The sequence below is a fragment of the Theobroma cacao genome, chromosome 8 (assembly GCF_000208745.1).
Source record: "Theobroma cacao cultivar B97-61/B2 chromosome 8, Criollo_cocoa_genome_V2, whole genome shotgun sequence".
Taxonomy (NCBI): Eukaryota; Viridiplantae; Streptophyta; class Magnoliopsida; order Malvales; family Malvaceae; genus Theobroma; species Theobroma cacao.
This window is the reverse complement of record NC_030857.1, coordinates 4,832,243-4,846,089: the sequence shown is the minus strand read 5'-3', so window position 1 is coordinate 4,846,089 and position 13,847 is coordinate 4,832,243. Positions and strand designations below refer to the sequence as shown.

At 37.5% G+C, this 13,847-nt stretch overlaps 2 protein-coding genes across 5 annotated transcripts; one reads left to right on the top strand and one right to left on the bottom strand.

Annotated features, from left to right (window-relative positions):
• Positions 316–5,026, top strand: LOC18592076 (AT-hook motif nuclear-localized protein 27). Of its 3 annotated transcripts, none has more exons than XR_001929070.1 (2): positions 316–2,618; positions 4,675–5,026. XR_001929070.1 is itself a non-coding variant. In XM_018125902.1 (2 exons), the coding sequence occupies exon 2, from the start codon at positions 1,366–1,368 to the stop codon at positions 2,224–2,226; it is 861 nt and encodes a 286-aa protein (XP_017981391.1). In that variant the 5' UTR covers positions 316–1,168; positions 1,251–1,365; the 3' UTR covers positions 2,227–2,905. The 3 variants fall into 3 exon arrangements, 1 of the variants encoding a protein (XP_017981391.1); XR_001929071.1 differs by having other exon boundaries at positions 4,664–5,026; XM_018125902.1 differs by lacking the exon at positions 4,675–5,026 and having other exon boundaries at positions 316–1,168; positions 1,251–2,905.
• On the bottom strand, positions 5,473–13,433 carry LOC18592075 (AT-rich interactive domain-containing protein 5). Of its 2 annotated transcripts, none has more exons than XM_007018583.2 (14): positions 12,938–13,433; positions 12,024–12,439; positions 11,787–11,920; positions 11,635–11,674; positions 9,246–9,298; positions 9,027–9,072; positions 8,349–8,438; positions 8,035–8,157; positions 7,844–7,892; positions 7,687–7,756; positions 7,027–7,093; positions 6,806–6,856; positions 6,189–6,281; positions 5,473–5,850 (listed from the first exon to the last, which is right to left on the bottom strand). In XM_007018583.2, the coding sequence occupies exons 2-14, from the start codon at positions 12,423–12,425 to the stop codon at positions 5,755–5,757; spliced, it is 1,314 nt and encodes a 437-aa protein (XP_007018645.1). In that variant the 5' UTR covers positions 12,426–12,439; positions 12,938–13,433; the 3' UTR covers positions 5,473–5,754. The 2 variants fall into 2 exon arrangements, with proteins under 2 accessions (XP_007018645.1, XP_007018648.1); XM_007018586.2 differs by having other exon boundaries at positions 12,024–12,432.

Genomic DNA, 13,847 nt, shown 5'->3' with positions numbered 1-13,847 from the left:
TTATTACTAATTTATAGTAAAAATTGATAAAAAAATCATGCGTTTAATCATATGATGAGTTAAGAAATTAAGTATTGCGTGATAAATTGTGGAAAGAATGTATGTCTTGTGATAGATTAAACAAAGGATTCGAAATCAATCAACGAAATTTTACTAGACTAGCATGCTGATATATAGAACTGCTACTTTGCTAGTGACAACGTACGCGCCAGAGGTGAGAGTGGAATGAGATGATAACTGATAAGCATATGCAAGCTGTACATACGATGGAAAATCTGATATCTCTTGGGGTGTCAAATGGGCTCACCGCTTATGTATGTAGTAATGTATGTATTGTATTGGTAATGGTATTTGCTTTGGAAGCTGCTTTTTACTCCACTCTTTTCCACCATACTTGTTTTTTCTCCTCAAGACTCATTTCTTTGTCTGCCATTGCAAAGCTCTCTAATTTAGACATTGAGGCGCGTGGAGGAATCTCGTGCTCCTTTCTGCTCTTCTCTTGTCTTGAAAGCTTTTAGCTCAACAACGTTTAACAGTGGGAGCTAAATACCTGAGAATTAATTTCACTGATAAGTGTCTCCTGACTCCTCTCCTCTTTTCTTCGTTTTCTAAAGTAGTTTCTAAAGTTGTCGTAGCTGATCTCTGTGTCTTATAGGTTTCTTTCTTTCGGAAGCCAAATTTCCTCTTTTCTGGATAATATTTTAAGGCAAAAACCAATTCTTAACTTGTTTAAGAGATCAACTTTCCTACCCAGGAGTAAAAAATTGTAAGCTTGGATATAGTAGTCGCAGAAGAAGTTGTCATGTTTCTTTTGGGGTACTCAGCTGATAAAATTAAGTACCCACTAGAAGGAGCTCTTGCAGAAGCCAGCAGGTTAAGAAATTGGAGAGCTTAATTTGACTTGAGGGGTTCTCTGGGGGTCTCGAGTTTACGCAATTGCCGTGTCTTCTTTTGTTGTTTAGTACAGGAAGGCGTGCAGAGAAGCATTCAAATTAAGGTAGCCTGGTCTGGTCGGTATTCGATAATCTGCAGTAACTGCTCACTTCCCCAATTAGCTCCTGGATTTCGGATTCTTGACTTCGGATCTACACAATTCTTGAAAGCTGAATTTTCTCAAACTTAACCGGCGAAATAAAGATTTTCACTCTTTCCTATTTCTTTTACAAAGGTGAATGATCGAAGATTTCTTTTTTTGAGCAAATTAAGTTAAACGAAGAGAGCTAGCTGCTTAATTATATATATTGGTTCAGTTGTGTAGTACTCGCTTGAGAAATTATCGTAAGGATCAAAGGGCAGGCAGCTACGGAGCCACAGCAAAACAGAAAGCTGGCAAATAAGTGGTGGGAGAGATTAGATGTGGTTGCGATGGCGGGGTATGAAGCAGCAGGCCCAGGTTCTCGCTACGGCCAGCAACCCTTTAGACCAGAACTGCATCTCCAAATGCCATCTCTAACCCCACCCTCCGATGATTCCAGAGACTCACAAGACAACGATCCAAATAATCCGGATTTGTCTGATGCTGCGGCCGCTACCAGCTCTGGAGGCCCCACACGCCGCCCCCGCGGCCGCCCTGCTGGATCCAAAAACAAACCCAAACCTCCTATCATAGTAACTCGAGACTCCCCTAATGCCCTTCGATCCCATGTTCTAGAAATCTCTTCTGGCGCCGACATCGTGGACAGCCTCTCCAATTATGCTAGAAGAAGAGGAAGAGGAATCTGCGTACTCAGCGGAAGTGGGACAGTTGCTAATGTTAGTCTGCGCCAACCTGCTTCTCCTCCAGCAAGTGTACTCACTTTACATGGTAGGTTTGAGATACTTTCGCTCTGTGGGAAAGTGCTCCCTCCTCCGGCGCCTCCTGGTGTCGGCGGACTATCAATCTTTTTGTCAGGTGGACAAGGACAGGTGGTTGGGGGCAGGGTGGTGGGCCCGCTTGTGGCTTCAGGTCCTGTTGTTTTGATGGCTGCATCATTTGCCAATGCAGTGTTTGAGAGGTTACCTCCGGACGAGGAGGAGGAGGGGACGGTGCAGGTTCAGCCCACGGGGTCTCAGTCTTCAGGAGTGACTGGAAGTGGACAGCTCCCTGATGGCGGAGGAACCAGCAGTGCTGCTGCTAGTGCTACTGCCGGATCCCTTTTCATCATGGGAGGGAGTGGGCCGAATTACCCTTTTTCAGGTGACTTATTTGGGTGGGGTAGTGGAACAACTGCTAGGCCTCCATTCTAGCTAGCTTGGTGATTACCGATTTAAAGCCAAGGCTTGGGGTATTGAGAGATTTTGAATGCTATTTCCCCCTCACTCTCAAGAGATTTTCTTTTATTCTATGCTTTCTTTGAATAATTTACGAGGAGGAGATGATGATAGGAAGAGATGTAAAGAGTTGGCAGCTACAACAATTGTCCTGCTCGTATATATAAACACTTATATACATATATACATATATACAGGGAGAGAGAGAGGCAGAAGGGAAAGACAAAGTTAGTCCTCTCAGCAATCATCAGCACTAAATTGATCAGAAGTAGACATGAAAGGGCTTCAATCTGTGATGCATGCTTGGGACTTTTTGAAACTGATGAACACCAAACCCAGCTTGGAGCAATGGAGCCAGCGATCTTGAGGTCAGTGGGCTCAAAAACCATATATTCGGGCTACTCCCCTTTTCTCTTTTCAATATTTTCCCTTCGGTTCTCTTATATATATATAACATGGTTTTAGTTACCCATGATTAATTGATTTCTAATGCTGCCAATGCCATGGGGAGTGAAATGCTGTGGGATTCTAGAGAACTGTAATATTAACTTGTGTGACTATATTTTATGCAGCACTTTATCATGTGTTTGGAGCTTGTGATTTCTTAATTAATTACCAGAAATATATGTATGTACAGGTGACGATGAATCCTTCATACCGATCTAATTATATAAATTATTAAATACCTAATTATTTTATGCTTTGTATATGCATAATAATATTCTATCTTTTGCTTTTAGGCTCCTTGGAGCTCAAAACTATCTTCTGATGTCGTTTTATTCCTCTTGCATGTGGCTGTGTCTTGTTTGTCTTATTTTTGCTGCTTTCCCTCATTGATTTCCTGCTTGCTTACCCAGCAGAGAAAAAGGCTAAGTCAAAACTCTCAGGAGAAAAAACCCTAGTTCTGAACCTCAACAAGTAAAGGGTGTCTAAGGATTATTTTTTTTTTGGCTTAATTTCTCTTCCAGTTCCGGCTTCCATTTGATTAACAGTTTTATCTGACCAGGAGTTACAGCAGTAGAAACACAGTGAAAGAAAGTTGTCTTGTTTCAGTTATATAACATCCATGAATATTATACATACATACATATATATATATAAACTATTAAGGTACAAAGACTTTTGTCAGTTACTGTATCAGACATTAATTAATTAGGAACATATGTCTCAAATCTTCTGAGCTCTGAGAATTGGAACTGAATCATCTATTTTTGGGAGTGAAAATTGGTAAATAAAAAAAGAAAGAATTGTTGGACTTCGGGACTTTTTGTTTATTTGAAATCAACTTGAAAAAAGGGAAAGGCACGTTTTTTGGCAACTTAATTAAGAAATTACTTCTTGTTTTAGGTCACATATATAATATTGTGTAGAGGCACTTGATCAATTTCTTTGCTGCGGAAAAGATGTGTACAGTATCATGTGCAAGTCCCACCCTCCTAGAAGTAGAACCATTTCTGCTTTCCTAATAATATATAGTTGAAGGCAATTTGTGCTTTATTTATACTTACTTTGAAGGTGATCACAAACAAATATATATATTGCAGCAGTTGTTAGGAGCTAATCCTTTGTTGGTCTCCTTTACCACTGCAAATAATATAATCTTTCACCATATACTGAAGGACAGTTGTTGATATTAGTCTGAGGTTGCTGACCTAACACATGTCTAGTTGTGCGGTTAGTTCAAATATGCCTGATATATAATAGCAATTAATTAGCAGCCGGAGAGAGAATGTACGTCAAAATCGAGTTTTCAAAGTTGCTTAATGATGCTACTAACTTTTCTTAAAACACTCATTAATTGCTCTAATTGCATGCATTTGCAGGTTTAGTATTCGCTCTCATTAATGGCCTTGCATTGCATGCACTCATTTTCTTCTGTATATAAGCAACATAAGTGAATCAAATAAAAGCATGCATCATGCACGTAAATTTCGTAATTCCTTCTTAAACAATTAGAGTAGTTTTGTTAGATTAAAATGCGATGAAATATTCCTCCAGGGGAGGGGACTCGTTGGCAATTGGTCAGATAGTAGTTAAAAATTATGTGTTTTCGATCCATTTGGTAGGGATGGGGAGAGACTCATCATGGAACAACAAGCAAGAAACAGGAGACATTAATTATTTAACCAATTGCTTTCATAATAGCAAACAGATGTTGCACTTGGTTTCCAGGGAGGGAGGCTTGTCTAGTTAATTATTTCTTTCTCACCCTCAAACGTTAATTTGCACTTGAACATTTGATTTATTAATTGATATATAATTTTTTTATTTAAAAAATAAAATTTAAATCTCTTTTCTTCGATTCTAAAAAAAAAAAAACCTCACACGTTAATTTCGCATGGGAAATTAGTCCCTTAACAAAATCTGCTTGCTCTTAAGTCTTGACCAAAATCCTTTCCTAACTTGTCTTAAGTGTGTTGGCAGTTTCACATGCATGGGCATGACCCATGTACTACATATCCTTTACTCTTCCTTAGTAATAAGGGAGTGGTCAAATTGTGGACTCAACTCGAGGGCGGTAAGAATGGAAAAGCAATGAGCAAAGTGTACACATAGGAATACGTTACTCCATCGTCTACCCAATAATCCCAGTTCTGCAACCTGGCCGCTGCCTACTCTTTGCTTTCTTTTCCGAAATTCTTTTAATTTCTAGAGCACGGCAGCTTGGAATATACCTTTATAACAAGGGTTAGAAATGGTGGACAGCACTCCTGTATAACAATAACATGGGTTACATTACATTTGTAAATGCATCATTTCATACATTGTTATTTAATTTCATTGCATTTAATTCATTATTAGAGTTATCAGCTAAGAATTAAAAGTTGTATTTCCACCACCTTCGTTTTGATGTGAGAAATACCACCAAATTTTGACAAATTAATTACATCATTAAACGCAAGGCAGTAAGGCAACGTTTTGCCCATTAAAAGTTGGGCCTTCAACGATTCAGCTTTAGTAAGAATCGAAGAACATTTAAGGACTGGCCTGGACCTTGCGCTTTAGCCTCTATATTCTTCAAATTTTCTTGCTCAATTAGGTAAATCATTAGCTCTGCCAGTAAGCTTACCTTTAGGGCTGAACTGATGGTGTACATATAACGAGAGAATCTTTTTGACACCCCATGATTACCCTGAGTAATAAAATCAGGAAAGCCCAACAGGACAACATAGCTCCATTCAGTCGATTTAAATGAAATCAATCTAATAAAGCAAGCCAGCGTCCAGAAAAGTTAATGGTGAGGTTTAAATCTAGAATTTACCACATCTCCACACTTGGCTTGACAATCTGATGAGATTTTAGAAATGCACATAAAATTAACTTTCCTTCATCCATTGTTTTTGAACTAGTTCGATAGGACCAACAATAAGCCAAGAACCAAAATGTGCAACTAGTTCAACAGTACCATGTTTACTTCCAATTACGCTTGTCCTACACGATTTTAGTGCCTACACTAAAATTGATTTGAGCCAACTAATCTAAACAAGACAAGGTTCAAAGCCATCAGTGCTCAAATGGAACGCGAACAAAGAGTCGACCATGCAAGCTAACAACAGCAGATGTTTGAAGTGGATCAATTCTTGCAGGCAAGGTCACAACCTGTAAACCACAACAAAATAAGGTCAAGAAATCTTTTGCTCAGTTTTATTTTGTGCTTTGTTCCCTATTGTAATGGCAGTACTTTTGGTTTTTCACGACCCACACAGAGGAGAATATAAAGAAGTAAAGCCTAACTTTTTCATCTAAAATATGATAAACTAATTATTGCTTAAAAGAAACTGTAGAAAATTAAGAACATCAGTGCCCAGCAAAGGTAGGGTGCGTCCTCTTTTCAATAGTCTCACTATGTTCTCAAGCATATACTTATGGACTTCTGGACCTGGTCTACAAACACTGCAAGCTTTTTGATTTGCTCGGTTAGGAACTACAAGAAATACCTTCTTAAAGGGCGTGATACCCCAAGGATTGTCAACTTGCTCTGGTTGACCTGTTATAACCAAACGTCCAGCAGGATCTGATTGAACTCGCACCTAGATCCACCAAAAAGTGGGGCCAGTTTTAAATCCAGGGGGTTAGGGTCACATTTCATAGAGACTGAAGCAAAATGTATTCAGAAACATTAAACATATTTTCTAATCACATGTATATGAAATTTTTAGTCACAGAACTCAAAAGACCAAAAGCTTTCCAAGTATTGGAAAGCAGTAAAGCAGCTAAAATAGTGTTTCCAAGGACCCAAGCCCCAATGCATAGCTATTTAATTCTCACTACCCTCCAAAGCTTAGAAGGAAAGTGGAAATCCAAAATATCTTAAGATATCGTTCAACCAAGTCTAACAAATCTTCAGAACTAAAAATGCAAAAATAGTACACCTTCTTTTATAAATACTGGCACCAGAAAATGATTACAAAAACAACAGACACACATGTACTTTTAATATGATTTTCTTCTTGATTAACCCCAAATACTTAGGAGAAAAACTAAAGGTTGCAATGCCAACTGTTTATTAATTTGTATAAGGTCATTTAAAAAGGATTTCAGAACAACTACATACCTCCTCACGCAGGAGCCCGGGGACCAGAGCATATACCTCAAAGCAATCCTTCTGTAGATTTTAAGGACAGTGAAACTACTCAGAACCAAAAATCCTAGCAGTTACTCAGAAACTGGTTATATCCAAAACTAGTTTTATCATAGCTTTCTCTCAGTGTGTGCACTTGGGTAGGGAATGGGGGCAGTGTCTAGTAAGACAAAGAAAAAACAAGGTATACTTACAGTTTCGCGCACATTGATCTTCACCCAATCAGCAGGGGCTCCAACATCAACAACTTCAGTGACCAGTCTACCAGATGAAAATCAGTGGCATTGCATTGGTCAGAAATAGAAGAAATCAACAATCAAGTTCATATGAGCATGCTTAAGATTTCTTCACTTTTTCCTGTGCCCGACATCCCTCCTCTTTCCCTTATTTGGTAGAGGCATCAAGGATAATTGTCCTCCCAGGAGGAGGATGGGATTTGAGTAATGTAGACTATGGCCTTCCTAAAGGATATGAAACATCTAAAAAGACTTACATGTGCCCATTCAGAAAGGTCCTTGTACCTTCTATGGCTTAGGAAGAAAAACATGGGTATGCTTAAAGTGACCTTGGCCATTTAAATTAGGGGCATGCTTCCATCCATAGGCAAAGAGTATTCCTAGCAGTAAAGAGTGCAACAAGAATATACCAAAAATCTGATTCTTTGAACAAATTCAACTATCCAGTAGAAAATTATTCATATATATATTTCTTTTAGATTCATTCATAAATTAATTCAATAAAATCTTGTCTGCATCTTCAATTTAAAGTTCAGCTTAAGTAGAAGGTAAATAAAGATGGATAGATAAAAAAGCCCAAAAAACTTAATGGCAGCTAAGAGATCAGCAAATATTAACTGCTTATTTGGTTCATGTGCAGATTTCTCGGCAGGCTCCGTGCTTATTGGTGTCTTCTGCTTCTGCAAACCTGGAAAAGAAAACCGAATATAATATGAGAACACATGGCAGCACAGATACATGGTAGTGCAAAAGATCTCTCCACATAACAGCATACCAATTGTTTTGAGATGTTTTTGCTTTGGAGTAGAACTTAAGCTCTTATCCTGTACAGAGGAATTTTCTTTAAATAAAAATAATTATTGTATCACTTTAAATTTTGCATAAAAGAAATGCTACAAAATCCGGAATACCACAAAGAAACTAAGAAAATTACAGATGATAATAAGGTTTAGATATTCAACAGACCTTAATAATGGGCTCGGTAATCTCACCATATCCAACAGAACGTTGAGCATGCCAACCCTGCATGGCACGAGCTGCAGCATCCCTGCGTGCCCTACCTGACCCTGAGGCTTGGTAGCCACTTGACTGCACAGGAAACTAGAAAACATTAGAAAGAGAAAGCTTTATCACAAATAGTGACAGGAAACAAAAGATTAGTATAAGCATTCAAACGCTCATTAGATTACTTGTATGAAATTTAGCATATTGAATGGAATATGAAAATTCACAAAAGATATCATCATACTGAAGTAAAATGTGAAGAAGCAAAATTCTACCTCCTTTTCCCCAACTGTATGAGGGAGGGAAGAAGCAGGAAGTTGTATCTCACCATTCTCCCTCTTATATTTTTCATATTCTAATAGTGCCTGCACAATCATAAAACAACCAGGAACTGTTACCATATTATTCTTGCAGGAACCGTAAAAGTAACACAGCCTGAAATCATGCAGGTACAGTTACCAAAAGATGAGCCATTCAATGAACTTTCCTTTTTCTTTATTTATTGGCTGGTGATCAATAAGCATTACAGGAAAAGACTTGCTACACAAGAAAGCAGAAAAAAAAGATTATAGGGAAAAATATTGGCACTGATATCATTTTGCCACATGTTTATTTATTTAGTTTGGTTTGGATAAGTATGTTTAGAAAAACACTTGTTTCACTATGACACTTAATATATCAAGAAACAACTACTTCAGTTTCATTTTAGTGGTTTGAAGACATGTACCAGGGACTGGCAAGCAGAACAACACTCTGCACAACATAGATAAAAGAACACTGTCTCTTATCAAAAGCACATGGTACACATGTAATTTTTATAAAGATCATGCCTCAAACTAAACCCCAAATATCATTCTCAGCACTAGAAGAATGTTAAGGTTTAAGGTTTATCATTGGACCCACAGTCAAAACAATGCGGTAGCTAGTTAGTTGTCCCAGCGAAACAAGCATACCTTCTCATAAAAAATGCGGAATGTCCAAGAGACAGTTGTGCAGGTCCTGAGAGAAAGAAAGAAGAAAGACACCAAGGTTAATCAAGAGAATAATAAGTTTGCATAAAACGCATGTTACTTTGTGTTGAGTTCAAGTGCCAGCCAAAGCCATTAGGATTGAGACATAACTTTGCACCAAAAAAACAAGAAAAAAAAAAACCTGTCTACATTTCTCCTTACTTTGGGGGGTGAAAAGACTCTCCCACTTGCCGCCATAACTTAGATGCAGTCACCTATAGGTATCCATAGAGTAAAAACAAATTTATCATGTATTTTGATGGTGTAAATGCTTCACGTCAATGATAGTGCATTATTCAAAAGCAGGTAATTCTAATTCAACACATAAGAAAACTATCAACTCAAACATTGTAATTCCAATAGAAACCCATAAACCCAACTTCATGTCTTCCAACTTTTAAATATTCATAAATTTATGCCTCATAGGCCATGGCTTAAAATTTAGAGCAAAACATATAATAACCAGGTTTAACTGTTAAAAAAAAAAATCAGAGAATGTATAATTTTTGTCCAAAAAGTAATCTAGAAGACATGAAAACTCATATGCTTTGTTTGGAAACAAGGATTTCGAAGAGTAAATTTGGATTTGGTTTATCATCAGATTGTAAGGATAGGTGTATATATATTATATATAAATCACTCCTTAAATCTCAAACTGAATATCAATGTTTGGCTTTGGAATGTAGGTAAAAAAAAAAGGTTATCACTTTACTGTTTTCTACATCATAAGATTACAACTCTCTAATGATATTGTTCAATATCTTAAGAGATTTAAGCTATATGAAAAATTAATATGGAAAATAGAAAAGGTAAAAGTTTAGGTGTTACAAGAAAGGAAGGAGGACATGGTTTTGGGACAAGCAATGATCCAAAGGAAAGATAAATATTTGACTCATGACCAAGAAAATTTAATGTATCTATATGTGAGTGAAATTACCTTCCTGTTACTGACTTCTTAAAGAATCATGCTTACGTGCCAACCCATTTAATACACAAGGTTTAGTTGATAGAACGCCTCAAGACTTTTCTAGAAATGGTTGCAGATCATTTACTCCTTGATCCAATTTGGAACAATGTAGAGCTATGATAAGCACCCCCACCCCCCAAAAAAAAAATTATGCACCCCTCAAATATGCAAGTCTGGCATACACACACACACACACACATGCATGAAGAGTTAATACCTCTCTTAAAGTCAATTATCTGCATGCATCAATAAATGTTTGCTCATGAATCACAGAACTACTTTATAGAGAATCATAATTAAAGGAGTTCCCCTGCTCTAATATGTTTGAAAACATTAAAATCAGTACATTAAAAATAAGAGACACCAAAACACAGTAAAACCCAAAGACAATAGCACTAAAAGGAAGGGTGTGATTATGCCTCATTAAAGCAGGGTTTAGAGAGAAGAATTGAAAAAACTCGTATCATACAACAGTTTTAACATAAAGCTATAAATCACGATAGGGATACAGAAAATGGTAACTTTTGAAAAATGAGGATATGGCAATAAAAAGTAAATATATAATATTTTTCCCAATAACCAACTCCTTTTTCCTCCACCTTCTCTTATTAACAACTACAATAAGGAAAAAACCAAAATCCTCAGACTTGGCTTCACCAAAGAAAATAAAAGAGAGAGAGAGAGAGAGAGTCACATAATATTCCCTAGTCCTCTTCATTCCTTTAGATTCATGTCATACATGCCAAACCATGACTACTGACATTTTGTGTAGACATAAAAGAATATCTCATATGATAAAGAGTAAGATTATAGGTTTCAGTAGTATCACCTAGTTTAACTCTATCCATAATTCAATTCTTATTTCCTTCCTAATTCATCGATAATTATTAAAAGATGCCCAACATATGATGCAGGGAAGGGGGCGGGGTGGGGCAGATATGGTAAGTATAGAAGAAACGGCACCTTACTTCTAAGTTTTATATGGAATCCTGTTTGGAAAGCATTGAAATTGGTTCCTAAAGAATGTATTCGTGCATATAGGACAAAAAGTGAACTCATCAATTTTGTGCCCAAAATAGAAGCAATTATTTGACGGCATAATGGCAACTCTAGATATAGTATAACGCATATGTCATTGTCATGTTTATCCAAACTTCCAATTTTGGAGAGTTCAATACAGAGAGAGAGAGACAGAGAGAGAGCCTTAGCTATTAGTACGTCTTTAATTAATAAAACAAAGGCCTTCTAGAATTTAATCTTATTCACCTTCCTAAACCAGATACAGATTCAAACCAGTTTTACATGTTAATAAATCAGATCATTTATAGTCTTTTACTAGTTGAGGCCTATCATATGCAAAAACTGTTAGCTAGGATAATAAATTATTACAAGAAGGTTCAACCTCCAAAACAGAAAAATGAATGCATTATTATCCACACTAATAAAATCAGATTGCATGTCACCTCTGACTTGTTAATGCCAGTTACATAAAAAACGTAGTAACTAGGAATAGCAAAGGGCGATTTACGGGTTAAAGAGAAAACTAAAAACATCAATTAAGGATTCCATAATATGCATGCATACCACTTCATAGCCACCCAATCTAATAACAGCTCTCCACAACCTACATCCGATGCCCAAAAAAAAAAAAAAACCAAAGAGAAGCACAAGTTAGACAGTGAAAGAAAGCAAACTCATAATCTGAAGATCCAAATCAATGATCACCATAAACGTACTTTAGGCAATTTAGTGGCTCTCCATAAAACTTAGGGGGCTTGAATTCCAAAGACCTGTCCTTGTAGAAACTTTCCAGCTCCTTCATGAATGCTGCTCGCTCCTCCTGAGTTCCAGCTTCATCAGCCTCCCCCATCTATATCCCAAACACCAAAACATCGAGTTAATAATATGGATAAAGAGAATACTTGACACTTTTTTGTTTATACCACAATTTATTGGACATCTTTTTTCTGTACCTCAGGATCCAGCAACCAGTTCTTTGATTTTTTCACACTTCCATGTTGAGATTTAGGTGTAAGAAATTCTGCACAAGGAAGGGGAGCAGCATCTCCACTGCTTTTCTTCTCTAGTCGTTCAACAGAAGCAGCATCGCGAGCATTTGTATTAGCATCATTGGAAGTTTTTTTATCAGGTTTATCGGGCAAAGCTGGATTATCACTCATATTAACATCAGTGGGCAAGGTTAGAGCCTTATCATCAGCTGTCCCAGAATGAGGTGAATGCCTAGTTTCAGTGGTATCTTGATCCTCAGTGGCGAGCGAGGACTGTTGCTGTTGGACGCCAGAATCAACAAGGTTTACTTTGGATGCCTCTGGTAATTGTTGTTCCAACATTTCGGTATCTTCCATCTTGCTCATACAGATTCTGCAGTCTATAAAAAATGTTGCATTAAAGCATTTTTTAACAAGATTGGTTAAGGATTGCAAGAGACACAGGAACTGTTGGTGATGTGCCAAAAGCTCAGTTGTCAAATCCAAGTTTTTTTCCTTCTTGAAAATAGGTACTAAAATATTGCACATACCATGGTGAGAAACCAAACCCTAACTTCCAGTAGGTTTGTCAGAAGCAAAAAAAAAAAAAACAAATAATTCAAAAGACATGAAAAATAAACCATTATTGACCAATTTTGTTCTCCTCCTTTCCTCTGTTCTGTTTCCTCATTGTCCAAACGCAAAAGAGCCAAACAGGACAGTTTTAAGTAATTTATGAAACAAAAGAAGACATTAAAATGAAAAATATGTAATTAAAGAACTATAGGCTGGAAAAATGAGTTAAAACAGAAAACAATAGCAGAATTAGCGTGCCCTAATTATATTACATTCTAGTTAAGCAGGTGTTGGTTGTGGAAATAAGAGAGAGAGAAACTTGCCTGCAGGGGAGACGAGAGAAATGCAGCGAAGAAGCGGAGGAGAGGAGTAGAGCAAGCGTTAGGGCTTCGAGTTATAAAGAGACAATGCGGGGAATGGAAAACAATAAATACAGATACAGAGCAGCCTCTTCTTATCCGACTACCATAGAAAGTATCGTTCATGGCACGGCAGGAATGGCAGTTACACTTACACCTGGGACTGGGAATGGGGTTTTTCTGCCCGCCAACGAATCTTCCAATTCTGGATTCTCTTTCCTTTTTTGACGCCGGTGGCTGGTCTCTGTTTGTGTGTGACTCTAACTTTTTTTTTTATTTTTTATTTTTTCTAAATTAATACTACTAATATCTAACCAAAAGCAACAAAATCCGAAGCTAGCAAACCCCCGGCGGTCTGTTGCCTTTTTCCCAGTTCAAAACAACATACTTGCGCCCCTTTGACTCAACCTGGCTCACGCCAATTTCTCCGCAGCTTTACCCATCTCCCCAGGCCCCAGCCATCTTCTTCCTTCTACAGTCACCCATGTCTATTATCTTCTGCGAGCCCATTTCAGCCCCAATCTATCCCTCCTCTTCTCTTCTCTTCTCCAAGCCCAATTCAGCCCAATTTTTTTACATCTCTCCCATGGGGCCAGGCCTCTTGGCTTTGCTTGGCATATAATTATTCATGACCAAAATTCAACAACAAAAATCTACTATACAGCATATGTACATAATTAAACTCAATAAACTAGTGAACGAAAATTGAATTGAAGAATACAACGGCGATGACTCTATCCATGCCCATGCCAGAATTAGTATATAACACATAATAATTAATCAAAATTGAGTGCTAAATACAAGGGATGGAAAAGAAGGAGAAAATCAGATGGGAAAGAAGGAAGGCTAGATGGAAGAGGGGACGGCATGCATG

Excerpts from the sequence above, each read along its gene's own strand:
- LOC18592076 (XM_018125902.1), top strand. The coding sequence starts at position 1,366 with ATGGCGGGGTATGAAGCAGCAGGCCCAGGTTCTCGCTACGGCCAGCAA.
- LOC18592075 (XM_007018583.2), bottom strand. The coding sequence starts at position 12,425 with ATGAGCAAGATGGAAGATACCGAAATGTTGGAACAACAATTACCAGAG. Across the intron at positions 11,675-11,786 it reads GAGCCACTAAATTGCCTAAA|GTTGTGGAGAGCTGTTATTA; the intron begins GTACGTTTATGG and ends CATCGGATGTAG. Across the intron at positions 8,158-8,348 it reads ATACAGTTGGGGAAAAGGAG|TCAAGTGGCTACCAAGCCTC; the intron begins GTAGAATTTTGC and ends TTTCCTGTGCAG.